We start from the raw sequence: 27,354 nt of genomic DNA on the forward strand, positions 1-27,354 counted from the left end.
CCCTCCTGTAGGCACTCTTTCCATTTGTTCACTGTTTATTACCCAGCCCCTCCTGCACGTTCGTGTGGCTCTCCCAGGGCACGCCTGACACCTAGCTGGCCCCTCGCCGGTGCCCAGTAAACAAATGTGGAATGAACAAAGGTCTCCGCCAACTAGGGAACTCTCCTTTTCTCGACGACGCTGTTTGCTACGAAATGCAGCGCCTTCCTTGTTTGCGGGACGTTTTCTCCGAGACCAGGAGGTGGCATTCGCGAACCTCTCCACTGCGCCGAGGTCCATCTGGTGGAGCAGCCCAGGGCGCTCCTTCTCCTCTGGTGGCCACTGGACCTTCCCTGGAGGAGGGGTGTTCCTTTGATCCTACCAAAAGGGCGGTGCTTGGGGCCCTCAAGAAGAGGGGGTGCGGTGAGAGCCCGGGTAGCAGGCAGAGAGCGCTCAGGCTGGGGAGCGCACAGAGGTGGTGGGCAGTGAAGACGAGGAAGTTAACATGACTTTATACCGGGACCGGGAGGCTGGGTGGGGCTGGGGCCCCAGTGACGCGGCGTCCAGAAGGGTGGGTGAGCTCTCAGGGCGCGGGCTGGAGAACCCTCGCGCGCAGGGCAGACAGGGGGCCTGGGGAGCGCACCGAGACACCTATGGCCAGAAGAGCGTGGAAAAGAGGCTGCCCTTAACCTGCACTCCTGGCGTCCCCAACTCAGCCGGGGTCCTCCAGAACCGCACCCCGGTCTCCCATCGCGCACCCCTGGCCTAGGTTCCCTGGAGAGCTGTGCACACTGCGGCCAGTGGAGACGGCAGTCCCACTCGCGACCCCAAGCGTTCCGGAGGCAGCCAGGGAAGGCCCAGCGACGCAGACAGGCCTGGGGTTCCTGGGGCGCAGGGAAGCTAGTTGGGGTCTCTTTTCTCAGCGCCAGGGTGTGCGAAGAGCCCAAAGCTAGGTTCCGGGAGCTGGGCGTCTCTCTTGCCTAGAGCCAAGGTGGCGGGGACCCTTCGGAAGGGAGCGCAACCTGTGTCGTCCCTCCCGGGCACATCCCTCCAGGCCGGCCCCCAGAAAACCATCCGGCCACCTCAGCCCAGGGTGGGCTCGGAAACGCAGAGGAGGGATAGGGAACGGGAGCCGCCCTCGACCCGCTTCGGCCCCGCCTCTCCCTCCTCTGGCCCCGCCCCTATGCCCTCAGCAACCGACCTCACCAAGCCGGAGCCTTGGCCACCCATGCGGCCGCCTCCGGCGAGCCCAGGGGACCCCAAAAACTGCGGGGGAGGGTCCTCCCTGCGGCTGGGCTCTGGGGCATACACACGCTGTTGTGTCCTCCGAGAAAGTAGGGAGCAAGCGAGGCCCGGGCGGGTCTCGGGGGTCGGCGGGCCCGGGGCGCGGGGAACCCCGCGAGCGGCGCTCTGGGGCCGATTGCCCGCGGGCCAACAACGCCCGAATCCCACGAGTGCAGCTCGTGAGGAGGAAGCAGAGGGAGAGAAAACCCCATGCGCGGGCTGCACCGCACACGAAGCCGGGCCCAGCCTGGTGCAGGCACTCGAGGGAGGGGCTACCACCCCACGCCCGCCCAGGACGCGACCAGTGGCTTTCCGAGCCGCCACCTGGCCACCAAGCCCTGCCGCTGACTGCACAAAACGAAAATGAACCCCCGAGGGTCGCGGTGCAAGCGGACACTGGGTCCCTGCACAGAACCGCGAGGGCAGCCTTCGTGCATGCCACCTAAACCCCGGAGGCCGGGGTGAAACCGGAAAGTCGTTGCGGACGGATAGTACGAGGCCCGAGAGAGGCTGGCCTGGCACACACCACCCCCTACCCTCTCCACGAAACGACTGTCCTTTCGTGCGCGCGTTGGGGTCACAGCTACAAACGGGCAGCGAATAGTAGTAATATCGGCCACTGATTAATTAATACGTGACACCGCCCAGCATTTACTCAGCGCCGGCTCTCCGCCGCTGTTCAAAGCCCACGGCGATCTTGAACCCTACAGCAATTCTGCGGGGTGGGGGCTTTTTGTACCCAAAGAGGACACGATGGGCCCCATCTGCCCGTCTAAAGGCCAAACTTCTTTAAGCCCACTGCGCTTAACACGCGCACCCACGTAGAGGCCTTGGACACGGTGGGCTTCGGGGTTCTGAGCCTACGGGGATCCGCGTTCTCCCCGATCGGGCTGCGCTCACAAGAAAGTCCTGGGCTCGGTGGCGGGGCCCAAGTCAAAGCTCGGGGCTCAGGTTGCCTCCCGGGAACCGAGCTGCGACTTCGTGACCGGGAAACACCCTCCCGGGAGGCCCCGACCGTCCTAGCGGTCGGACCCAGCAAAGGACAGTCCCGCAAGCTGAGAAGGAACGGGGAACCGGCCGGCAGCGCGCGCGAGTCCGTGGCCTAGCGTGTGGCCCCAGGAAAGGCCTCACCACCGCGCCAGCTGTAAAGACCAGAGCAGATTCGCGAGGGCCAACTCTGGCCATTCGGCCCCTGGACTCTGAGGTCCGACTTCCTCCGTCCATTTGCGTCCCTGAGAGTGCGCCCCGAAAATGTTTGCGGTCTACCCAACCTGAGTGCGGGGCGGCTGGAGAGCCGCGGGGTGGGGCGTTGGCCGTTCTCCACGAGGGCGCCGGCGGGGTCCCCGCGCCCGCCCGGGGCGGGGCGCTTCACCTAATGGGGCACGGAGCGTGCCGAGTGTATCCTCAAATCTGCATTCTTTCAGGGGATAATATATGCTCTCGTATTTTTTCCTGATTTCCCATTAAAACCTTTGCCTAACTAAACTCCCATCCAACGGGATTTATTTCGTCCCAGGGGAGATAAATCGGGCAAATTTACAGCCCGGAAGGCACCTGCCGCGCTAATGGGCCCTTCATGGAGTGCACGGCCGGCGGGGGCGCGCGGCGGGCGGGGCGCTGGCCAATGGCCGGGCCGCGGGCGCCGGCAGCCAATCAGCGCGCGCGCCGCGCCGGGGCCCCGCGGTTATCAGCGCGTCCGGCCCGCGCGACACCGCTCCGACCGACCCCGGAGCCGCCGCCCGCGTTCGCCGTCCCGCGCCGCCGCCGGCCCGGCCCGAGCCGCCCCGCGCGCGCCCGCCCTCCGGGGCCGTCGGCGCCCACCCGCGCCCCGCTGCAGCGGCGCCCGCCCGGGCCGCGCACGAACTTCCCGGGCCGGATGGGCGCCCGGGCCGGCGGCGGCGGCGCCCATGGACGCTAACCGCCCGGGCGCGTTCGTGCTGAGCAGCGCGCCGCTGGCCGCGCTGCACAACATGGCCGAGATGAAGACGTCGCTGTTCCCGTACGCGCTGCAAGGTCCGGCCGGCTTCAAGGCGCCCGCGCTGGGCGGCCTGGGCGCGCAGCTGCCTCTCGGCACCCCGCACGGCATCAGCGACATCCTGGGGCGGCCCGTGGGCGCGGCGGGAGGCGGCCTCCTGGGCGGCCTGCCACGTCTCAACGGGCTCGCCTCGTCGGCCGGCGTCTACTTCGGGCCCGCAGCCGCCGTGGCGCGCGGCTACCCCAAGCCGCTGGCCGAGCTGCCGGGGCGCCCGCCCATCTTCTGGCCTGGCGTGGTGCAGGGCTCACCCTGGAGGGACCCGCGCCTGGCCGGCCCGGGTGAGTAGCGCGCGCGGGAGGCGTCACGGGGCGGGGGCGCGGGGCCGTCGGCCGCACTCACCCGCCCTCTTCTGCAGCCCAGGCCGGCGGAGTCCTGGACAAGGACGGCAAGAAGAAGCACTCAAGGCCGACCTTCTCGGGCCAGCAGATCTTCGCGCTGGAGAAGACCTTCGAACAGACCAAATACCTGGCGGGCCCGGAGCGCGCGCGCCTCGCCTACTCCCTGGGCATGACCGAAAGCCAAGTCAAGGTGAGGCGGCGGGCCCGGGCGGCCTTTCGCGGGTCCCGCTGCGCCAGGCAGCCCTGCCCGCCCGCGTCCTGCGAACGGTCCGCGAGCGGCCGCGTCCCCACCCCGGGAGGCACGGCTGCCCTGCGGCCGGGGGTGCGGGGGGTGGGGTGAGAACCGAGGAGCTGGTCCAGGGGACGCGCCGCCTGATGTCGGCCTCCACCCCCAGGTGTGGTTCCAGAACCGCCGGACCAAGTGGCGCAAGCGGCACGCGGCGGAGATGGCGTCGGCAAAGAAGAAGCAGGACTCGGACGCCGAGAAGCTGAAGGCGGGCGGCTCCGACGCGGAGGACGACGACGAGTACAACCGGCCCCTGGACCCCAACTCGGACGACGAGAAGATCACGCGGCTGCTCAAGAAGCACAAACCCTCGAACTTGGCGCTAGTCAGCCCGTGCGGCGGCGGCGCGGCGGACGCCTTGTGAGGCCGCGCGCAACGCCGGAGCGACCCGGGTTGGGGCGCGACCGGCGCCCCCCAGCCGGATGTGTATATATATTTTTACAGAATAAGTTATAAAGCGGCCCGGCGTGGGCTCGTCCTGGGCGAATCACTTTGTATCATCAATAAATTATTTAACACGTCCCGTCGGAGCTGCGGCTCCCGGCTGCACCGCGTATTTCTTCCTCTTGGAAAACCGGGGGCGCGGCGCCCTCCCTGTCCCCTTTCCGGGCCCACTTCGTCGCCCGCGGGGCCCGCGCCTACGGCCCGAGGGGCGCCTGGGTCCTGCGCGGGTCGGGCTCGGCGGCAGGCGAGTTGGAGCCCAGCCCCGGCTGCCAGCGCCTCGGTGAGGACGCTGCCAGGGGACAGCGATGGCCCGGCGCGCGGAAGGGCAGCCTCGGCGCAGGGAGAGCCGCGAGGAGCTGGGACGGAGCGGGGCGCCGGCAGGTGAGACGCGCGTTCGCAGGTCCGTCCTCCCCTCCCCGGGTCTGCGGGGCTCGAGTTGTGCTGGCTCCGAGGGCGGAGGTTTGGGGCGGATTTAAACACAGTTTAAACACAGTTGGGGGCCTGGAAGGGCAGGTGACCCGCACACCCCGCTCCCTCCAAGCCTGCGGAGTGTTTTGCTCGGATACTCACGCATTAGCCGTAGCAGCTGAGTATCTGGAAGTAACGTGCTGAACTCACATCAGGTGAAACAAGTTGGGTTTTAAATTCGTCTGCGCCATCGTCCTTTAGCTACCATTTTATAGATTTTTCAGCAGTAGAAAGCTCTGTTAAATTCAAACTGGGACTACGAAGAGAAATCCAAGAGACTCTGCCCGCGGGGACAGCGCAGTCCCCTCAGCGCGGCCCTGGCGCCCTTTGTGAAGTCAGCAGGACTGGGCCCCGGCCCGACACAACCCCGGGAAGCCCTCCTGGCTGCCGGCTCGCGGGTTCCAAGGGTTGGTCGTTACCACCACCCTGACTTCGGTCCGGTTAACAAAAGACCATCCTCTGAGCCAGACGCTCTGTGGCCCAGGCTCCGCGCGCATTGCATCTTAATGGGCATAAGTGTTGTTTTAATTTAAAATTAAATACAAATGATTATATTATTACAAGATTTCTCTTGGCACGTGGTTCTGAAAATGTTAAAGAGAAACATAAAAGGCTGTTTTTTGTGTTTTTTTGCCACATGGCTGCCCCATCAATTTATTAAAAAACAGACATTCCTTCTGAACCACTGGCTGGTTTTCAAAGGAGCACTATTAAAATTTTTTATCTCTGTGAGGGGCTCTTCTCAGCCCGAGCTGAGAGCAGAAGGATGTGCAGCTTTAAAGTTTTGAGGGAAGCAGCACATTTACATAATCTCATTTCAAAATGCTGAGGGGTAAATCCCATCACTGCCATCACAGTAAAACAGTCAAAAGATTATTTTTCTGCTCTCAGCTAAATGGCTTAGGCTCGTCATAGAATGAAATTCTGGGATTTGGAATGAACTTGATCTGAAAGGGGCTACGAAGGGGCAGAGTCCTGCTCCTCAGCCTCTCAAAGGGGACGGGACACAGGAAGCAAGAGAAACAAAGCGAAGCCGACTGTTTTCACCATGATCAATTTTATTGCTTAGGAACTGGAGCGGTCATTTCTAAAGGCCTCCACAGTGACCAACAGCTGGAACCCCGTTAACCAGAATCACCGTGTGGCCGGTGGGCAGAGCAGAGTGACGGCAGCACTGACCCAGAGCCCGATCGGCTTGTCAAGCGGACACCAAATGACTCGCACTGGTAGTGATCTGTGTAAGAACGAGCATGGACCTGCAGCCTCACCCCGCCCAGGGATTCTGTAGTGTTCTGAAGCAAATCAATAAAACAGACGCTTGTGTTTCATCCACAGGCTTTGCCGTCACCTCGTAGTGCTGTGCTCAGTGCTGGAAAACGCTTGCAGCCAGGTTATTACACGGGGCGTTTACAGCTGAGCAACCCAGGAAATTTACAGTTGTTCGTCTGAATGTTTTATATACAGCCCATGTTAACAGCGGTTTCTACTGGAAGCAGACTAGGCTACTTGTACTTCTCCCATAGTATTATTGTTTTATGTAGAATACTTGGCACCGTAGAACAGTAACAAAAGACAGACAAAACAGTTTACAAAATTGGTAAAAGGTACACCCAAGCTAGCTATAACTTCACATTGAATTCTTAATATTACACCGGAGGCAGGGGTGTGGCAAGCTGCTAGTGCAGTGGGCGTGCTCCAGTCGGCGTGCCCATGATGCCCGGGGGCAGGCCATGTCACCTGTGTCGTGGATCTGCGTGCGACGTCCTGACTCCAATTTTACCTACTGATATGACACTCTTGAGCACTCATACTGGAAAGTAGATTTAGCATAAGTTTTGGTAAGATTTATAAATTATTTTAAAAAGTATATATTTATATATATTTATATATAAAAATGGAAAGCAGCTGCAGTGTGATTCAAAAGCCATGTAACATGGCAGTAGAGTAAATAACACGGAAGGGGGGACCATCGGGAGTGAGTCGAGGGGCCCCCTCGGCGTCCTACCAGTGACCACACTGCCTGAGTCAGCCCAGAGCCCCCGCCGTCTCCCTGCCCTGGGCACACCTCCAGCTGGCAGAGGGGACGTTTGACACCTGTGGGGAAGCTCTTCCACGCTGACGATGATTAAAATTGAAAACTGTGAATGTAAAATACAGAGTCTCTTTGCTGTCTATTAGAGTTTTGGCAACAGGACTGTGACTTATTAAAAAAAAACCAATATTTCTACTTAATGTCACATGAACAGACAAGACGGTGAGGTATGTGACGCTCCTCCGGAAGGTCCGGAGGCTGAAGCGAAGTGTGGGGCCGGCCGTCTAGCGGGTGGCGCTCGGCGGGTTTCTCGATGCAGCTGTTGAGTGTGGACTTCAAGAGACGGCGACTTCCATCTGCTGCGCGGCTACAGGCAGGGCTCGCGCGGGGTCCTCTCGTGTCGCTGGCACCTCTTCCCTGCCGTGGAATCAGTGGTTTGTTAAAGGGACAAACACACCGGGAAAAGCTCAGGAAAGGTCAACTCAAGGGAAGGAGTCATATTTACCACCACGTCACTGCACGACACAACACTTGGGCACATGTGTGTGACCTTTACCTGCCCCGGGCGTCATACGGAAGGCCAGGAACACGGGCTGCAGCGGGAGAAGAAGGGGCGTCAGAACCAGGCAGGGAGCCACCGACCGCGTCAGCAAAGGGCGCGTCCCTTGGGCACTGAGCCCACGTCATGTGGAATGGCCGGGCTGTGCCACCAGTGGCCCTGGCAAAGTGCCTTTGTGTTTTTAAAGAGATAGTATTTCCAGGCAAAAACTCACGTAAAAACAGACTTAAAGACTGAATACACCCCCGATAATGGGGGGACAGAGTGCCCATCCTCTGGCTTGTTCCCGCCGGCCAGCAGTGTGGGAGCTGCGTCTTAGGATGACACACCCAGTGGTCGGGCCCACCGGACTTTAAAGTGGGAAAACATCCGTCCTGATTTGGTGGGGGGGTCGCCACCTGTCGCCCAGCACAGCCCCTCAGGAAGGATGGCTGGGGACAGCGACTTGCACAGAGTCAGCCCCATCCCAAGGTGCGGTGCTTCTCCCTGAAGCGCTGGCCGGGAACAGCCCTTCACCACTGCGCTGCTGACAAGCGTGCTCGGCATAAGGACAATGAAGTATTTCAAACGCACGCTCGAGAAACGGCCTACAGAGAGAATCAGCTGTAGACAGTATTTTTTACAAATAGTAAAATTGTACTTTATTCCATTGTGACCAGTCATTTCTGCTCTACCTACCCATCTACCTCCCGGTATTTTACGAAAATCCAATGAAAACAGACAAGTTGGCCTCTTCTGTGAAGCCAGAACGCGCAGACAGAGAGCAGCCAGCCCCGCCCCCGCCTGCCCCCGGGCCCCGCCCCCGCCTGCCCCCGGGCCCCGCCCCGGGCCCCGCCCCTGGACCCCCGCCCCGGCCACCGCCAGGTCCATCACCTTGTGGTCTCCCATGCAGACATTAGGGCCGATGTGGTCGTAGGTGACAACCTTGTCCTCGCTCTCCGACTGGGAAAAGCAAACAGAGAGAAAGTGTGGGAGGCAGGAATGGTTTCCTCAGGGAGCAGAGAGGTGACAGTGCCTGCGAGTGAGCCAAACGCCACCCACCCTAGGACAGAGCGCGCTGGCCGGTGGGCAGAGGTCCTGGCAGCACGTCCGGGCCTGGGCCGCAGGCTCTCCTGGTCCAGAGGGCTCCTGCCTCTGGAAGGGTGGCGATGTGGGCGAGTCAGGGTGACAACCCCCAAGCTCTCCTCTGGCACGCGCCCTGGACTTCTGGGGAGACACAGCGCCCCACGCTCATTACGGTGAGTGGAACCGTGAAGTTTCTTTTCACGTTTGCCCCTGGAGCAGCAGGTGCGTCCAGCCCAGTCCCCCATTTACACTCGTGTGTGACGCGGGCTCTATGCACCCAGAGCTCTGTCCAAATGAGGACAGACACCACTGAATCCGCAGCGCCAGCGGACTGTGCGCATGCCGCCTGCGCCTGGCTGACGCCTTTGTTGGGGGTGCGATGGTCCCGGCCTGTTCCTGGCAGTCAGTCGGCTCCGACGGGGCCGGAATTTTACATCCGCAGCTGAAGCGTCTGAGACCATAAAGTTAAAACTGAATTATCTTTAATGCAGTAGGAAGCTTAAGGTCAGATTTACTTTCCAGCGTGGTCGCCTGCCAGGAGGTGTAAAAACATAACCTCTGCACCCCGTGTGTGAGCGCAACGCCGCCCGGAAGTGGGGACATTCATCAAATGCGGCGTGGTAATTTACAAAGGCAGCATAAAATCGTGCATTTGCAACTGCATAATCTCGAGACAAACAAATGGCTGCGGGCGCACACCTGGCTGAGCGTTCATCACCGCGCCTCCAGGCAGCACCGCGGGCAGCCACCTCCGTCGCCGTCCTCGGGCGGGGAAGCAGACGGGACATGATGACAAGGAAACCGAGCGTGGCATGATGGATGATGCCGCCGAAGCTGCTTGGCGAATCTGTGGCCTGTAACGCCCGCCTGGCACTTCCCAGGGGAGGGTCTGCGGGCACTTCTGCCCAGGAAGGGACACACGGCTCGGCTCTGTCCTCATCATGTCTGCACCATCAAATCTCAGTTCCCCAAACCGGAGAAAATGTGAATGAATGTAGACGTCTAAAGCGCTCTCTCCTACTGAGCTGCCTAGAGCCCTGGATGCAGCGTGGAGACAGCGGGGGCTGGCCAGCCTTCTCACCAGGGGGTGAGGCCCAGGTTCTGGACAGGACCCCTCAGTGCAGCCCAGAGGGCTGCGAGGAGAGCAACTGGAGCCTAAAGCAGACTCAGCTGAGATCTGAGGATGGCCTGGGGTTGGGGGGTCACCAGGGCCTCCTGCCTCCTCTGTCCTGCTGCCCACGTCTCACGCAGAGGCCATCTGCTGCTTCATTTGAACCAGTGCGTTTCATTACTATGTTTCTTCATTATTATATTGGGTTGATAAAACCAATTCAGATATTGGTTCTTTTGAAAACACTTTTCCTGTGTTAAAATGTGGGACTTGAAAAACCCTGGAAATTCAAGAGGCTACAGGAAACCTGAAAATTTCCCGACACTGGAACGCTCGGCCCATTCCTTTGTGACTCACAGAGCCCAGATGTGAACCTGGCTGTCTGCAGCTTAAGCAAGTAGCCAGACACCACACCGTGCAGCTCAAGGACAGAATGACCCACCGCTGAGTGAAGCCCCGTGACCATTCAGGCACGTTCTAAGTTCACACAGACACTGGCTCGTCCGCAGCCCCTTTAAGCCTGAGCCCCAAAGTGAGGGCTCATCCTGGGGTCAACAGAGACATGGATGCCAGCCCAGTGGCCTCCCCAACTGGCCCTGGCACTCTGGGTCTCCCCTGCTCAGCCGGTGCCAGGCGGACTGCCACTTACCCTCAGAATCAGCTCCTTGGCGGACGGGGACATGAGGACGCGGTCGCACCAGGCCGGGCAGCGGGTGTTCATGTACTGCTTCCCCTGGCTCGAGTCCTCGCTGTATGGGTAGCTGGGGAGACAGGACCCAGGCCGGTCAGCGCTGCCCAGTGCCCACCTCCATCCGACCCCTCCTCCACATCCCAAGGGGAGGGCTGTGTGGGTTCCTTTCCTGCCCATTAGGACGGCCAGTGCTGGCCTGGGAAAGAAAACTCATACGGAAGTTTCTAGAATGTAAAGGCAAACTCATAATTCTTTTAAAAGAATAGGATCATCTATTAAACTTTGCTTTTATTTTTGGACACAGACTAAAATACAATGAAAACCTGCACAGGAAAAAAACGGCGTCCGGTCCTCACCTGCCCCGGTGACGCAGCCGTGCCCCGTGACGCAGCCGTGCCCGGCTCAGTGGGGTCTCCTTCCCCACCTGCACCCCAGGGAGTCAGCCTGGGACTTTGTTGAGGGGCTGCACCCCAGAAGTCTCATGTGCCTCCGAGAGGGAGCCCGGGGACAGCTGGGGCCCAACCTGGCCACACATCCTCGTCCCCACAACCTGCTCCCACCTCAGTTCTCATCTCAGGACGTGTCCAGAAGGCCAAGCCATGGCCTGAGGTCATCGTCGTGGCAGAGTGTGAAACCATCCCTGCTCTGGCCACAGGCCCTGTTCTTCCAGCCCGCTGACCTTCTAGGCCACAGGGAGAGGCCTGGGGGCTTCCTGAGGAATGGAGCCACCAGCCAAGCGCTGATCGGCAAGTGACTCAAACGTGGGTGAGAGCACGTGGGGGTGCCACCAGCCCCAGGCCTGCTCTGTGACCACCAGTGGAGCATATCCGCATGGTCCCACGGACCTGCTGGTTATCCCTCAGTACTGGCCACTTGTCCACAGTGTCCTGTGGCCACCCACCTGTCCGAGGACCCTCATGCTTGTCCCCCTGCAGGCAGCTTCCTCCTATTTCTGAAACTCACCAGACAGTCCTGCCTCTGGGCTCTGCATTGCCCAGTGGGCCTGCCCGTCATCCATTTAAAACTGCTAACCCCTCCCAGTGGTTACTCTGATAGGGCTTGTACTGAAGTCACAGTAAATGGACTTACCCTAGAATGACCCGGCTTTGGGGAGAATCTAAGCTGTGCTCAGTGTGTCCCTAGTATGGTGTGTCCCCACGTCACAGTGTGGTAGTGTGGTGTGTCCCCAGTGTGGTGTGTCCCCACGTCACAGTGTGGTAGTGTGGTGTGTCCCCAGTGTGGTGTGTCCCCACGTCACAGTGTGGTAGTGTGGTGTGTCCCCAGTGTGGTGTGTCCCCTGTGTGGTGTGTCCCCGGTGTGGTGTGTTCCCAGTGTGGTGAGTCCCCACATGTCATAGTGTGGTATGTCCCCAGGGTGGTGCGTCTCCTTACTTGTGGTACATCTTGTACAACCTTTGATTGTCTAAAATTTCTTCTTGCAAAAGTCTAATGTGTTTTGTAGGTTAATTCCATATGGTCTTGCTGTGAATGGCACCTGACTCTCTATGAAGTTTTCCTGCTTTAGCTGCAAGACAAGAATGTCATTGGCTCTTGGGGCTGTTGCTGTCGTGGGTGCCTGGTCACCTTGTCGCTCTTTGTGGCCTGAGACCCATGGTGTCCTTGTGCCCCGACCACCTAACACGCGGTCGGGATTCGTACTTCTCGTTTTTGCGGAATCAGCAGGCCCAGCCTTTCCAGTTCGGCAGCAGGTCCCACACACGTTCACCAGAACCCTGAGGTGACCCCCAGCTCCACGCAGGGAGCTGCTGTTTTACTTGATTAAAGACCCAAAGCAGCAAACGTGGTTAAAATCCAGAGCTACATGTTCCCACTTCTAGCACCACTTACTTTTAAAGGACAGAATACCAGCTGCCCCACAAGCTTCTTCTCAGGGAAAGTGGCGGCCAGCGCCCGGCCCGTCTCCAGACATTTAAATGACAGACGTCTCAGTGGAGCCCACCTGGGACGGTGAAGGACACTTGCCTGGCGGGAATCGGCCCTGCCTGCCACACATCGTCCAATCTGGGGCCTGGGGGAGGCGCTGCGTCGGGGTAGTGGGCTCCCTGCAGCGGGACCCACACCGTCTGACTGTTTCCAAAGGACAACGTGCTGAGTCACTCTGGAGCAACACCCCCCAGCTGAGGTCAAAGTTCAGGAGTGAAGCTGCCAGCAAGGCTGAGGCCACAGCTCAGAACATCCTGAGGCTGAGCCCACTGCTAGCTGGTCTCTGAAGGTTGTGTGGGAGTGGGAGGGTCTTTGCTGGGAAGCGGCCGAGGGTCAAGTTTACTCAGGAGGAAGTCTGCGGCCAACCCTGGACGCCCTGGTGACAAGCGAGTCTGCTGCCCGCAGCCCGGCAGGCCAGCGCTGACTAGCGGCCTCTGTGAGTCAGCTGCTTCCTGCCCACTCCAGAACATTCTATCACGACCCTGTGAGGTGGCAAGTCACCAAGTGGCTCCCTGGCCCCAGCTGTGCCGTCTCAGCGGCTTCAGATGAGGGACAGGTATGCAGCCACACAGGAGGCCTAGCTGGAAAGCACAGCTCGGAGATGCAGCCTGGACAGACAGGGTTGAATCCACCTGCCTCAGAAACCATTTCTACTCAGTTGTACCTATGACATTGCTTCTGCTACAGAAACTTCTCCTCCCAGAAAGTGCCTGCTGTCTGGGGTCCTGTCTGGGGTGGCACCATGACGTCCACCCATCGCCAAGGGGGTGTGCCCAAGGGCAGAGGCTCAGTGTAAATCCTGGGTCTCGGTCTGAACAGCACACAAAAGGTGACGTTTAAATAAGTCTGTAGGTGATGTCCCCACACGTACCGTGGAGCCACCAGAGCACCGGGCCTGCCTCTGCTCTGTCCACAGCCAGGGCCTGACCAGTCCTCACGGCTGGGACAGTGGCTCTGGTGATAAGGAACAGAAGAGCCTGGAGCGGTGGCCACGCCCTCACCCGCACAGCCCAAGGGTCCCCGGCCACTCCCAGGGTCCCAGGGCCAAGTCTGGATGGGCCAGCAAGGCCCAGGTGAGTCTGGGGCCGGGTCGCTCAGGGGCTGACACTGATTAATATGGTGCTTGCTGTGCATGCAGACTTATCTGAAAGCAAACCCTGCACAGGGTGGGGATGCAGGACAAGCCGCCCTCCAGTGCCCGCGTGGTTGGGGAGTAACCACCTTAAGGGGGGCATGTGATAAAGCTAACAATCGCCCCCCTGTCCTGGAGGCCACGCCCCTTTCCTCCCTGTCCCCCCTCCGGGCTCCTACCTCAGGATGTGGGCAGGAGACTGGCCCTACTGACAAACTCAGGTCTCCATCTGAGCAGCCTGGGCCGGCGGGTGGTGTCACCAAGGCACACTGACAACACAAAGCCCTGCTGTGCTCCGGGCTGGCCAGTCTCAGGAGGAAACTCAGAGGGGCGGGGCGGGGGCCTTCCTGAACCAGCCGCACCAGGAACAGCTCCACATCTGCTGAAAGTGCCGACGGAGAAGTGGGGGTGTTGCCTGCACCTCTCAGGGCAGGTGTGAGGACAGGACCCTCAGTTCTCTCCTGGTAAGGGAGCTACTGTCTCCAGATACCAGCCCTGTGTAGTGACGGCAGACACGGTGACCCCCGCATCGAGCCCGACTTACTGAGCTACAGAGAAAAATGGTGTGGGCACGTGCACATGGTGGTGTGTGTCACCTGAGATTGTCTCCCGGTTCACATGAGCCCTGAGGACTCCGTATACAATGGGGGCCTCAGAGTCTTGGTTTCAAAAACACTGGCTGTAAATGAAATTCCTAGGAAAGAAACAACTAAAATCAAAGAAATAACTGAACAGGAAACGAGGTCATAGTGGAACTATGAAGTGCAACAATGTAGCAGCAGAAAGCAGGTGCTGTAGAGGCGGGTGCCGGCGGGTGCCGGGCGGAGGGCCTGCAGGTTTTCTGGTGCCTGAGCATCCCGGAAGCCGGGTCCAACCAGGGCTCAGGCACAGCCGGACAGCGGCCATCCCCACTCCCTCCCTAAGCACCTGGCCTGGCAAACAGTGGACAGCTCATCCTTCCTGCATGAACTCTACAGTTTTGCAAATGTTATGACAGATACGGAACTTCAAATCATGATCCACAGAGACATTTGAGAAGAGCCTCCTAATCTTAATTTAAAAATACTCATATCCGGTGAAGACACAGCATCCTCCGGCCAGACTGCTGTGAGTCGTCCCTGTGTTGGATACGTTCGTCTTTTTCAAAAGCTGGAACTTGATCTTCCCTGTAACACATCTGTTCAGTAAACACAGCTCTCCCATGGCAGCGACTCTTCCCTGGACCGTGTGGCGGTGACCCTCCCCATAGGATTTACTCGGAAAGAATTAAACACTTCGAGAAGTTCTCACGGGTGCATCCAGGTCTTAACATGTTTCTGTCCTTCTGGTCAACTTCAAGTTAAAGTATGATCCACACCAGGGAGAGACCACAGCACCATGGACGTGTGCCCACCGTCCCCTTGCCTGACGCCACACCAAGGAAACCCCGGCCCACAGCCAGCAACCCAGGTCCTTCCACCGCCGCCAGGATGGTCAAGGGTCGTGACTCCACCCACCAGTCTCGCCCTCACAGTGACCGACCAGCACACCAACACAACCAAGCAGCTTCCTTCGTGCACACAGACGTATGTTTGTTCATGGACCGTGTGAAGCAGCTGTTCACTGCCACTCACTGTGCTGTGACAGAAGCAAAAACCCGCCCTGCCGTGAGGGCCTTTTGGTCGTTTCCAGCTTAGGGCTAGTTTTTGGTGTGGTGTGGTCTTGCCTAAGTCCCTGACACCCGTTCAGGGGTCCAGAAGGTAAACACTCTGCTCATAATCACACTCAGATGCTCTTGGAGAGCGTCCCAGTGTTGAGGTGGCACTGATGGGTGTGGCCTCAGCAGGAACCAGCGGCTTTGGTGGTCGTCCTGTTCTTCCAAGTCGCCCGCGCTCAGACAGAGGTGTTCTCCTTCAGAGCGCTTGGGCGCAGCAGCACAAACCACCATTGACTTCCGAGCCTGGCAGACATGGTACTTGGGACGCAGTGGGGAACATTCTGCCAGACAGCGAGCAGTGTGGCCGTGCCGCGTGCGGTGGAGCCCCTGCCCTTTCAGCTTGTTTTCACAGAACACTGTTTTCACTAGAAAGGCAGGCAGACATGGCCGCTCAGACTCAGATGTGTAACAGGCGTTTCCTCAAGAAGGGACGAGGAACCTGCCTCTCCAGGGAAACAACCAACAGTATTTGTTGCCAATGACCAAGTTCAAGCTTTCAGGAAAAACGAGAATTTTGGTGAACTTGTATCCTCCATGAGTCTGATGACTTCCCACCACAGCCAGTCCTCTGCAGAGCTCAGGTCCTGAGGGGGAGCCACTGACACTGCGAGAAACAGGTGCCTCCGGGACATCTGCACAACTTGGCAATTCAGGGTTTCTGACGATCGGCGTGACAGCACCCGTCATGCACATGAGCAAAAGACCCTCCCAAGGGAAAGAACGCCCAGGCACTGGCATGGTCTCAGATCCTTATAGCAGCTGAATTCTCAGGAGACGTCGTTCCCCAAGGCGCACCCATGTGGTCTGACAAGGCTGCTGGAGCCCCCTTTCCAGGCCAGATGTGAAGCAGATACGAGATTCCGCCCGCCGTCCAGTAAGCTGAACTTTAAGAAAGTTCTTTTAAAAGTGAAACCATGCCACTCTTCTCGTTTTTGATTGGGCAACAGTTTTTTTTTCATAAAAGTGTTATTTATGTTAACATGTAATGGTTTCTTACTGCCATTTAAAAGTGAGTGAATAAATATTTTAAAATCATGGTAACTATCAATAGATATAACCCACAGAGAAAAGCCCTTTGGGTTCCCCCGTTTTTCCAAGAGTATATGTGGTCCTGGGACCAAATGGCTAGAGTTGCTGCTCCCTGGGATTCGTCTCCAAAGTGACGGTCAGTGCCAGCCACTTCAGTGGTGGGACATGGTTTTTCTTTTCGTAAGCAGAAAGATTCAGTCATTTCCACAAATACTTTGCTATATTTTGAAGTGAGCCCAATTGCAGTGACATGATAGACAGCTGTCATCTTCATCACAAATAAATATGGAAAAAAAAGCCCTGGTCAGCAGTGGCCAGAGCACTGGAGGTTGTGGGAATGAGGTGGTGACCAGCCCAGGGAACGTCGGCCTCCATGGCTGACAGTCCAGTGTGATGGTAGGAAGGGGGGCCCGTCTCTGATGTAGGGTGACTTCTTGGGGATCATGAGTTCTCTGGCTTCAGGGAAGGAGGTTTCGGAGGGGCTGTCCTGGGGGAGTGGGAGGGGTGTGCTGTGGGCAGGGTCTAGGCCGGAATGCTCGGCGCCTGGGGAGGAAATCATGCCCTCACGGGACTGCGTTCCGGAACCCACCACGCTCCCCACCCCTGTGTTGCGTGGGCTTGTGGGAATATCTAGGGCTGCCGCCACGTTAGTGGAAAAGCAGCTGAACCACCACCTTAGCTTTATACCTCAGTCTCTTTATCTGAAAATGAATGACAACAACTCTCAAAATTAAACTATAAATTAGAAATTCCCGCCTGGCTAGGATGCATAAGACAGAGGCATGGCTGTTCCAGTTCCAAATCATTGCACCCACAGCTGGGCGGCAGGGCTCCGTCATCGGCTTTGAATGGCCCAAATCTGGGTCCAGAGGCAGAAGCTGTGAGTGGACGCTGGGCCAGAGGGGGTAGGGAGGGTGGGCAGGGCCACCTGTCCCTCTGTGGGTCCTGGGCACCAGGGGGCTAAGAGCCCGACAACACAGTGTGATGAAAGCTTATTGTTACCGATGTTCACTTCAGACAACCAACATTATGGCAAATCCTGGGCCAGCTCAAAGCCGGCGGTTTCACAGAGAACCCAGAGTGGGCGGAGCTGTGCCAACACCACGCTGCCCACCAGTCACTGAGCACACGTAGAGCTCTTTACGTGGGGAGCACATGGGAATACCCTGTGGCCTCAGAGGCACTCCGGGTGGGGCTGGCAGGCGCCACCTCGGAGTGGGGTGGGGCCTGGAAAGGCCCCTGTGGCAGTGGCAGGTGCAGCCTGGGTCTGTCCAGTGACCTTTCTGCTCTCCCACTCGAGCCTGGCTAGGTGGCACGCTCTGCTTCCCGACTGCCACCCGGCCAGCTTCACAGCTGTCCCTAGTGAAGGTGCTACACTCACTTGGCTGTGGCTGCAGGTGAGGACAAGAGTCGAAGGCTCTATAAACGTCTGAGATATTAGCACCTTTTCTAGCAAAATGACAGACAGCAAGAAGTTAAAACCCATTAGGAGTGACGTTCTATTAGTCCATGGAGAACGGTAACAAATGACTTTGCTGGAGAAAAACGCTCCGGTCACTGTCATTACGGGACCCTTCTGCTAATGAAACGTCTCTGGGGAGGGGACTGTCACGGCGTGCCACTGGCCGAGGCTTGCAGCCAAGGGGACCACAGTGGGGGTCGCTCCCACCCTCTGCACTGAGAACCCCCCCACGACTGCCCTGCACTCGGGGACAACGTCTCACTGTGCGATCATGAAGGGGGGCCCTCGGCGAGCACCTGAAAGCTCCCCTCCCCCAGGACAGGGACCGGGATGGCTCAGCCAGTGTGCGACATGTTCACCACTTGAATGACAAAGACAAAAAGCACAGAAGGCAGGAGCCAGGGCAGACTTTCGCTGACTCCGCCCTCATGGCCACACCCACAAGTCCCCATTTAACTGCAAGGGAAGCCACCACGGTGTGGTCCTGTGTGACAGCCGACAGCTGAGGTGGCCCACACTTCTCAAGCGCTTCCTCAGAGCCTTTCAGGAAGTGCTGGCAGCCTGGCAGTGTGGGGAGCACAGACGCAACCTCACAGACGCTGAGGGTGGCACTGGGTGACAAGACGCAGCCCCTGACACAGGGAATGCTTCTTCCCAGGGGCCGGCCTCTGCCCGAGCCCCCAGCAGGAGTGGCCCTGGGGCTGGCAGGGAGCAGCTCCAGGGCACCGCAGGTGGCCCCCCCATGCACGGGGTATCCTGGCGCTGGAGGGTGACAGGCCCAGTGGGACGGGGTCTCTGTGGTGCCGCTGGGCAGGCTGCATGCCCAGTCTGGTCTCAGGCCCCAGTGGTGGGGCCCAGCCCCCCAGGTGGGTGGTGAGTGCCCTAAAGTCGTTCTGGGGTTTCCTGCACTGGGCCCTGGTGTGGGGGGTGGACTCGCCGCCTCCTTTCCCACGGGGTGACCTGGTGCCCCTGGCGAGGGGATGCTGGGAATTCGGGTCAGGTAGGAGTCTGTGAAGAGGACGGGGTGCCAATGTTCTGGAAGGTTCCTCCCTGGACCAAGAGCTTCTTTACTCCCATGACTTAGCCCAAGGAGCCACCTGGAGGGTGGTCGGCCGGGCAGTGGGGGGTGGACGGCCGGGCAGTGGGGGGTGGATGACACAGCACTTGGTGGGTTTTGCACAGCAGGCTTATGCTGTGACTGGGCTCAGAGGTCGACTGTCGTTCTTACTATGAGCTGGCCCCTGAACTTGAAAGCTGATGGCTCAGTTTGGAACACCTGTGCCTTTCTTCTCCTCACACGTCCATCACTGAAAACTTCAGTGTGATATCCAAATTAAAGGGCAGACATCTGGAAACTAAATCAATTGCCCAACCCTTGCCTGCAGGCAGCGGTCAGCCGTTCCACACAGCTCCTCCCTCCAGCCCCAAAGCTCCGCCACGAAGGGCCACGGGTCACACAGGTCCCGGGAGCCAGGACACTCCCTGCTGTAAGGGCTCTCTCGCATGGCAAAGTCCCTTTTGCCACATCACGTGAGACACACACAGGTTCTGGGACGAGGGTGGGGACATCGCTGGGGGCCGTTCTCCTACCACATGAACCAATGAAATCCCATGGAGATTTAGACTCGGCTGGTCTGTCCCAAGTGCCCTGGGCAGCCGGGGGCTGGGCAGGAGGCACTTCCATGGTCAACACCCAGGCGGCTCTCTGAAGCTCCTCCCCCATCTGGGTGGGATTGTAGGGGACAGCTGGTCACAGCCACCTGCCCAAGGAGGCCTGCACTTCCTCTACCTGCCGCCTAGGGACCACCAGCCTGGGACCACAGCTGGCTTGTCCTTCTGCACGACAGGCCAGGTGTGGATGAGGAGGGTTCTGTGCTGCCCAGTGTTAGTGGCGGGCTTATCCCGTGTCCACCCTGCCCACGAGGCCCTGTGGGCTCCTGGTGTGGCCAGGTCCTGCCTGCATCTTCTGTGCCCTGCGCCCACGTGACTTTCAAGGCTACAAGGTTTGGAAAAAACTTGAGAGGCAGATGCCAGCACATGTCCGCACATGTCCACAGGGCCATGTGCTGGTCGCCGTGGCTCCTGGGCCCACTTCCTCCTCAGCCAGCTCAGCAAAGCAGAGGAAGAGATCTGTGAGTCTGTTCAAATCAGGAAGACCCTTCAGGATCCCTGGTCAACCACCCACAGGAAGCGGAAGCCTGAACAAATCCCTGGGGACGTCTTCAGCTTCCAAATGGTTTGGGACGTACACTTCTCGCATGTTTAAAGCAGCATCAGAGCCGTGAGGGAACGCGCTCGGCTAGGACACTGGACAGCGGCGACTGCCCGGCCGCCCCTCCTGCCGACTCGCTCCTCACGGCACCCAGACGTTAGCCTGTGCACCAACCCTATGCTTCTCTGGCCCCTGACACTCACACCATCCGGCTGGGCACCAACCCTGAGCTCTGAGTACCCGGCCCTTTGGCCCAGAGCCTGGACCCTGAGGTCAGAGGGGCCCAGGTCCAGGCCCACGAGCTGCAGGATGTTCCCCGTCCAGGGGATGGTGGAGGCCCCTTCCAGCCTTCACACGTCCGACCACTGAAATGTGGCACAGGAACCGAGGGGTCACCCTCGCAGAGCGTGAAAGGCCGTGAGGTTCTCCATACAGGGCTGTCCCTTCTGACCTCTGTGCAGGCCCGGCACACAAGCCCCATTCTCAGGCTCTCCGCCTCAGCCCCACACCTACTCTAGACGTCTCCAACATGCCCCAGGTTCATCTCCACCCGAGTGATAAGAATCTCTACGTGGGACCTGGAAAAGGAGAAGGGTGGGGAGGGGTCCCGGGATGGACAGCCGTGTCCCCAGCGCGCCCTCCCCAGAATGCCCAGCAAGGCCTCCAAGGTGGCCCGCCCCACAGGCCACTCCTGTCCACGGCCTGTCTCTGTTGACTCCAGAGCCCTTGGAGGCCCTGGGCCTCCGTTGGGGGCCGCCCCTCCCCCAGGCAGGTCAGAGGGGAGAGACGGTTATTGCCGCAGATTTCCAGATTCTATAAACGTCAGAGAAAAACACAGCAAAAGCTGGTGTGCCTGAGAAAGACACGAACAGAATGAAAAACGCACCCAGACCCTGTACTGTGGCAGGTCTGAGAGTCCCAGGAAGACCCAGACACACAGCCGCCTGCGTGGGCCCCAGTAGACAAATCTGAGAAGGCGCCACTCTGCACGTTGGACAAAGTGTCTTTTTTCATAACAAGAAGACAGAACCACCCGCTGCTCTCCGAAGGGCAGGAGTGGTTTGCACGGGGGCACCGGCCCCACCGACAGAACAGTCGCCGCCGTCCCGCAAGCAGCGCTTCTTACCTGGGAGGGAACGAGATGTCCAGTTCATACAGCCTGTCCTTAAAGACACACAGCTCTTTGTCAAATTCCAGGAGCTGAAGAAAAGAAACAGAAGAAAATACAGTCACTGGTTTGCCTCTCCGGAGGCACCGAGAGGTCTCTGGGGGGCGTGGTGGCCCTTCTATGTCCCAGGAACACGTCCGTCGTGACCCGAGGGAGCTGTGGGCGCCCTGCAGCCCTGCGCCTGTGAGGCTGCGGGTATCCCACTGCCCATTGCCGACCAGCCGCACAGCTGCCTCGCTCTGCTCAAACACACAGGCATGGGTGTCATCTCAGCAGTGCCCTGATGCTAAGGCAGTGTCCCGCAGAGGGGACACGGCTCCTGTTTTGCCCAGACTAAGTCAGAGTAAGCAGTGTCGGCCTTGTCTAGGAAGCTGACAGAGAATGCCCCGTGTTTGCATGCCCCACAGGGCACGGTGCCCCCGGGGAAGGGGTGCCACCGCAGCGTCTGGCCACACTCACCCTCAGGACGCATTCATTAATTATGTCCCCCTCATAGCTGGATGGAAGTAGGGCATCATGCAGGGGCTCCCCTCAAAGCCACACGTGGCCTCTCCCCTTGCTGCCACCTCATCCGTCATCCCCGAAGCATGCAGTGGGCAGTGCCGTGACACAGTAGGTGCCTGTGTGCCAGGCTGCTGTCTCAGCACCTGCCTGCAGCCCTGTCCACTGAGCCCGCCTGTACCAGGCCAGCGACCCCGGGGCTGGTCCCCTGCAGGTCAGTCACAGGGACAGGAGCTGCTCATGACATTCATGCTTCAGGACACGTAAGCCACAGCTGCTTTTGCAAACACGGGACTGTTTCAGACACAGCTGCCTGAACTCGACCTCACACACACCCTCATAGACACCTGACACGGAGAGCCTCACGCCCTGCCTGGCCTGGGGGAGGGTGTGGGGCGAAGAGGGCGCAGGGAGGGGAGGACGGGATACAGGGCAGCTGGGCTTTCACAGCACCAAATGGTTTGCTGCCTCCATGTGGGGGGGAACTCTAGCTCCCTTCGGGCTGAGCCTGTCAGTGGGGCTGGGCAAGGGGAGAGGTGCACGTGGGGTCTGCACGGGTCCGAGACTTACACATGCAGTTACATGTGTTTACAAACGTACCCGTGCAGACACACACGTGCACACACACTCCTGCAAACACGTATCTTACTGAGATCATACGAGCTTGAATTCCCAGCCGTCCCGGACCAGAGAGAACAGCAGGCCCTGGGTCCTGAGTGGGCTGCCTGCGGCCTCAGCAGGTCGATGAGCAGAGGAGCCGCCAGCCCTGAGGTCAGCAGCTGGGCTTCCCGGAAGGGACCAGAACAGGCATCTAAGGGACGACCCCGGGAGGCAGGGGCCACCCAGCCCAGGTGCTGGGGGCAGCTCCCTGTCACAGCAATGTTGCGCTTCAAGCACTGGGGAGAGTGCTCCCCCGACCCAGAGTCACCAGGTCTCATTTCTCCCAAAGTTAACTCCTAAAGAAGAAACATTCCAGCGAGTAAGTCCCGTGCACGCTCGTCACCTCCTGCAGCGTTGGCTGAAGCGTGGATCCGATGGCCACGTCACCGCCACACACACACAGCCCACGAAGGATGCCTCTACACACTGTGTGTGTTTGGGACCCGATGCCTGCGTGCTCACTGCTGCCTCTCGCCGGCTCCTGAGCAGCGTCCGGGGCCCTGGGGGTCTGCTGGCAGGGCCACTCTATCCACAGAGGGTAACACGCGATTTATTTCACTTGTCGGCGGCGTTTGTGCAGGATGAGTTGGCTGTGTGTTCTCGGCTCTTCCATCAGATCCCTCCATTGTCATCTGGCCTCTGTCACCGCCTGGGGAGCCTGTGGCCAGTGTCATTCTCATAGGGTCATCTGACGCTTTCCTCAGGTACCTTTGTCTTCTCTCTACATTCATGTCCCACTGTTTCCCACGGACGCATCCTGCTCCAGCCTCATGTTGTCAACCTTCCAGACATGGCACTGCGTGGCCGTTAACTATGGTGCCACCCGGGGTCACCCCTCAGCGCTGCCACCGGTCCCACGTCCTTCAGCCGCGTCTGCCCCATACCCGCCCCAGAGCTGCTCACTGGAGGTGCTGCTTCTACTCTGCCTGTTTTTTCTTGGGCTGTGGTATTCATTTATGTTTCTGATCCTTTCACTTTAAACATTTTATAATTTATATCAATCATGCAATTATTTGGTGAACTGGAGGGTCCATCCTACTTGCGTTGTGCCCCTATGCGTTTTGCACCTGGGACAGTAGGCCGTCCTCTGTGGGCCTTCATCTGCAGGAGCCTTTGCAGGTGACCGTGAACGTGGGGCCCGCCCTCCAGGAGATAAGAAAGCTGACAAGGACACCGGCTCTCACAACACAAATACTCAGGATGCGGCTTCACAAGTTACAAGGACTCTTCCTCACACTGTGAAGGAAACGCTCGGAACACAATGGCTGCTCCCAGCACCAAGCCCCAGAGAAGGCTGCGGACAGCAGGTCTGCCCCGACGCCCCAGCTGCAGCCACGCACGCAGCCGCAGGAGCCCCAGTCAGATCTCCACCCTCGACAGCTTCCTCAGCCTGCTGCTGCCTCAGCGCCTCCCCAGGTGTGACTCTGGTGGGCACCCCACCATCTCTCCGTCCTCTGCACGATGGTGCTGATGGCACCTGAGCTGATGGCGGCCCCCCCGCCGTCCAGTTGGTTGCCGCCGCGTTCTCACACACCAGCCCCACCACCATAGGACGGCAGGTCCGAGCTGAGCAGACGATTCCTTAAGCGCCTGTGGGTCGGGAGACCTCCCCATCTGTTAGCATGGAGCTCATTCCGATGCCACACGCACTTGTTCCAGTCCAGGGTGGTCGGGGAGGGGCTATGCTGGACACGCTGGCAAAGGCCGTGGATGACACCAGACGGCTCTTTGCCTTCCGGGACCTTCCAGCCGGGGGAAGGCAGAGGTTAAGCCCATGTCTACACAAACAGATGCAAACCTGCATGCTGCAGTTTATTTATAAACCCCAAACCGGCCCATCAGACCCCAAGCCTAGCTGCCGGGGGCCGACTTGTCCCTGCTGCCTGGCTCTGACAGGTAGCTGGGACCCTCCGGCTGTGGGACCAGCATGGAGACAGTGTCCGGGGCTCCAGGGCCTGCGCAAACCATGGGGGTGGGAGCACTGCTGCCGGCAGTGAACCATGTGAGATGTTTCTCATTAGAAATTATGTTGCATTTCTGTTGAAACGATAATTTGTATCTCTTTGAGATTTTTCACAAACATGATAACCAATTTCGCATGTATCTTAAACATTCTTCTTGATTACAAAGTGAAAAACAGCGCAGGGCGTGTGTGGACAATGATAAAGCGGCCGGCGGATCGTATGTATCTGTCAGGACTGTCCCAGCTGCACACACTCCACTGTGACTGCAGAGACACCACGCTGATAAAGAAAAAGGGCCGGAAAATCAATGTGCCCTGAGCTCGAGCAGCTGCTAAACACACAGAAAACATCTCCATCCACAGGCCAAGCTCCGTGGAAATCCCAGGCCGGCCGGGACAGCCAAGGAAAATTTAATCTCTGCAAATCCTCGCCAGGGCACTCCATCCTGCAGCCTGACAGCCACACTTATAATTAATTATACAATTTCGATGGGAATATCGACTAAACAAAGCTATAAATCATAGAAAAAGTCAATAGGCATGGACACGTTCAATCATGTCCTGGCCAGTGATTACTACTCTTAAAATACAATAATTATTTTCCGGAGCCAGCCTGAATTAAACTTCTGTCAGACGGGTACAAGACCGGTGGGTGATGAAGGATGCGATGGATTTTGGGGGCTGCGTCTGGCGTGGGCACATCCATCCTGTAGACGGTTGTTTGTTCCAGTGGCCGTGGTGCCACGTGTCTCACCATGGAGGCGAGATGATCTCCGATGGCTCAGAAGACCATTTATCCTGTCCCCCGGGGTGGACTGGACTGGGCCACGCCGCTTCCTGCATGAGACTGACAGGGAGGCTGAGCCTTTGACGTGCTAAGGGCCCCGCACGGCGCACGCACACCAGTGTGAGCCTTCAGGGTCCTGGAGCCACCGTTTCCGCAGGCGCCGCTGGGGGACTGGCTCTCGGAGACCCACAGGAGACGGGCTGTGACGGGCAGGCGCCCCGGCACACCGGCTTCCGCACGTGAGATTCTGACGTGACACGGTGGGGCCTGTGGGCCGTTCTACAACAACCACATGGGAATCTACTCCCTGCTTCAGCTCCACTGCATTTTCTCTGACTTTGGAATCAAAGTCAGAAGTTTCTCTGAATATTCAAACTAATTTTCCTCAATCTTAACAAAACAAAACAAAACAAAAAACACCCAATTTCATAAGCTAACTAAATACAGAAATAGGCTTATTACTTCTAATGTAACAATATTTGTTATTTCCAAAGGTCATCACACATCTTCTAAGTGCTAAAAGAGGAAAAGGGTGACTTTGGACCCACACGTGACCTCACTGCCCGTTTCTAGAGCACGGCCTCCTGTGCCCTTGCTGTGCCCCCAGCCTCGGGCCTGGCTTCTCCCTCAACTGACGGCGCCTCCTCCTCACCAGTCTCCTTGCTCCTTCCAGAACATTCTGGCCCTTTGGCTGCCCCATTACCACCCCTCGTGTCCACTGTTCGCCTCCCAGGGAGCCTCCCCTTCTTCTCGTCCTGGTGGCCTCATGGCGCCCAGCTGTGAGGGATGGTCTCTGTGCTGGGGGCCCTCCAAACCCACCCCTACCTGGCCTTCTCCAAGCTCAGACGGCCACACAGCTGCCCAGGGACAGGGCGGCAGCACGAATCTCTGGGCGCTTCTCCCCCAGGTGACACATCCAACCACGGCCTGTGCTGGCCTGCCCTCGGGCTCTTTCCTCTGCCCCAAGTGCTCCAGGCCCTGCCGGGTGGGCGCTGTGGGGACACGGGACAGTCAACCTCACCAGGCTCCTTAAGGAGGTGAGATGAACTGGCCAGTGCAGAGGGGAGGATCCCCAGGGACAGGGTGATCGGAGTGTTTGCCCACGCAAAGGTCACCCGGTGCCCTGACTGGCGGGTGCTGCGCAGGAAGCCAGGCCTGGGCAGGAGGTCAGGATGCCGGCTTCATCCTCGGCCAGTGGGCGAGTGACAAGCCCTTGGCCGGGCTCCACGCTGAGGGTGGACTCAGGGCCAGGAGGGGGTGAGGGGGCCCCTGCAACAGGTGAGGGTGGGGGACAGGGAGGGGGTGCAGACTCAGGTGAGTCGAGGAGTCTTGGCCCAGAAGCTGCCTGGCTTGACAACTGAGGGAGGCCTCACAGCAAAACAGGGGCCAGATGCTGTGTGACTCCCAGGAGTGACAGGAGGCTTCAGAAGCGGCCCCCTGGCTGTGACAGCACCCAGGCAATGAGGCCACGGGGGCATCGGGGCCACGGCTGAAGCAGGACTCACCGCAGTGCCATTGTCGTCTCGGAAAACCTCCTGGTTGAAGTACTCGAAGAGCTTCTTTTCCAGCTGCAGCATGACCTGCCGATGACAGGGGCCGTCAGAGCAGGTGGGAGCAGACACCAGTGGCTGAGTGCACGGTCCCCTCTCCCCCAGCTCGGGGACGGCGCACAGCCTGCCGCGGGTTACCTTCCGGTCATTGTCTGACTCGCGGAATATCAGCTTCACAACCTCGTTGGTGTCGGCGGCCCGGACCGTCTGCATCGTGGCCTTGGTGCAGAGAGTCTGCAGGAGACACGAAGGAATTAGTCCCAGGAGAGGGTCCCTCTGACTGGCTGCCCCGGGGCCACACCACCCGAAAGCAGTCACCTCGGCCTGGATGTGAGCCCCGCAGACCCCACCCAGGGCCTCTGAGGATGAGGGACTCGCACTGCCTGGCACAGGGCGGGAAGGTAGGCATGGCCCCAAGCTCAGTGCTCCGACACTCAGAGCACAGATCAGCCAGCGGGTGAAACCCCCAAAGTGGCTTTTGGACTTCGGTGTCACAAATCAGTCTGGCGGGCTTCAATCGGGTGAGAATTAGGACGGGGCACAATCCGAGCAGAGGGGCCACCTTGCCCGCAGGGGCGGGAGGGCCAGCTCCACCCAGATGCTGATGTGTCTAAGTGGCTTAGGCCCTCCCTGAATGGGGCGGGGCTGGCGGCGGGCGGCCACTGAGGCCGCCCGACACTGACTCAGGAAATTCAGGGTCCGTCTCCCACAGGCATCTGCTGAAAACTTGATAAAATCGCGTCATCTGGCCTCTTCAGGCGGCTCCCAAAGGATCAACATCTGATTGGCCGCGGGGGGCAGCGCACACGGGGGCCACCGACCGTCAGGCCGGCTCCGGGCCCTCCCCCCACACCCCCCCGCCCACACACTCCCCCGGCCTCCGCGGTCACAGGGTTTTAAAGAAGTGATGCGGCCGCGGGCAGGCCACTCTCCTCTCGGACAGACGTGCACGGCTGGCC

The 27,354-nt window shown here is 59.1% G+C and overlaps 2 protein-coding genes across 3 annotated transcripts in view; one reads left to right on the forward strand and one right to left on the reverse strand.

The window, feature by feature from the left end:
• The first annotated feature begins 3,141 nt into the window (after positions 1-3,141).
• On the forward strand, positions 3,142-4,444 carry NKX6-2 (NK6 homeobox 2). Its single transcript, XM_033130871.1, has 3 exons — positions 3,142-3,576; positions 3,654-3,826; positions 4,032-4,444. The coding sequence occupies exons 1-3, from the start codon at positions 3,171-3,173 to the stop codon at positions 4,284-4,286; spliced, it is 834 nt and encodes a 277-aa protein (XP_032986762.1). The 5' UTR covers positions 3,142-3,170; the 3' UTR covers positions 4,287-4,444.
• A 1,428-nt stretch (positions 4,445-5,872) lies between these two features.
• INPP5A (inositol polyphosphate-5-phosphatase A) overlaps positions 5,873-27,354 on the reverse strand; it is a 163,029-nt gene continuing 141,547 nt past the window's right edge. Inside the window, exons 10-16 of one of the 2 annotated variants that reach the window (XM_033130170.1) lie at positions 26,534-26,629; positions 26,351-26,425; positions 20,893-20,966; positions 10,251-10,362; positions 8,299-8,367; positions 7,423-7,459; positions 5,873-7,283 (exon numbers count right to left, since the gene is read on the reverse strand). In XM_033130170.1, the coding sequence (XP_032986061.1) occupies positions 7,234-7,283; positions 7,423-7,459; positions 8,299-8,367; positions 10,251-10,362; positions 20,893-20,966; positions 26,351-26,425; positions 26,534-26,629 (513 nt within the window). In that variant the 3' untranslated portion in view covers positions 5,873-7,233. Of the gene's footprint in view, positions 7,284-7,371; positions 7,460-8,298; positions 8,368-10,250; positions 10,363-20,892; positions 20,967-26,350; positions 26,426-26,533; positions 26,630-27,354 lie in introns of both variants that reach the window. The other variant, XM_033130172.1, reaches the window with a different exon arrangement.

This window comes from Rhinolophus ferrumequinum, chromosome 16 (assembly GCF_004115265.2).
Source record: "Rhinolophus ferrumequinum isolate MPI-CBG mRhiFer1 chromosome 16, mRhiFer1_v1.p, whole genome shotgun sequence".
Lineage (NCBI taxonomy): Eukaryota > Metazoa > Chordata > Mammalia > Chiroptera > Rhinolophidae > Rhinolophus > Rhinolophus ferrumequinum.

Excerpts from the sequence above, each read along its gene's own strand:
- NKX6-2 (XM_033130871.1), top strand. The coding sequence starts at position 3,171 with ATGGACGCTAACCGCCCGGGCGCGTTCGTGCTGAGCAGCGCGCCGCTG. Across the intron at positions 3,577-3,653 it reads CCCGCGCCTGGCCGGCCCGG|CCCAGGCCGGCGGAGTCCTG; the intron begins GTGAGTAGCGCG and ends CCTCTTCTGCAG. Across the intron at positions 3,827-4,031 it reads TGACCGAAAGCCAAGTCAAG|GTGTGGTTCCAGAACCGCCG; the intron begins GTGAGGCGGCGG and ends CTCCACCCCCAG.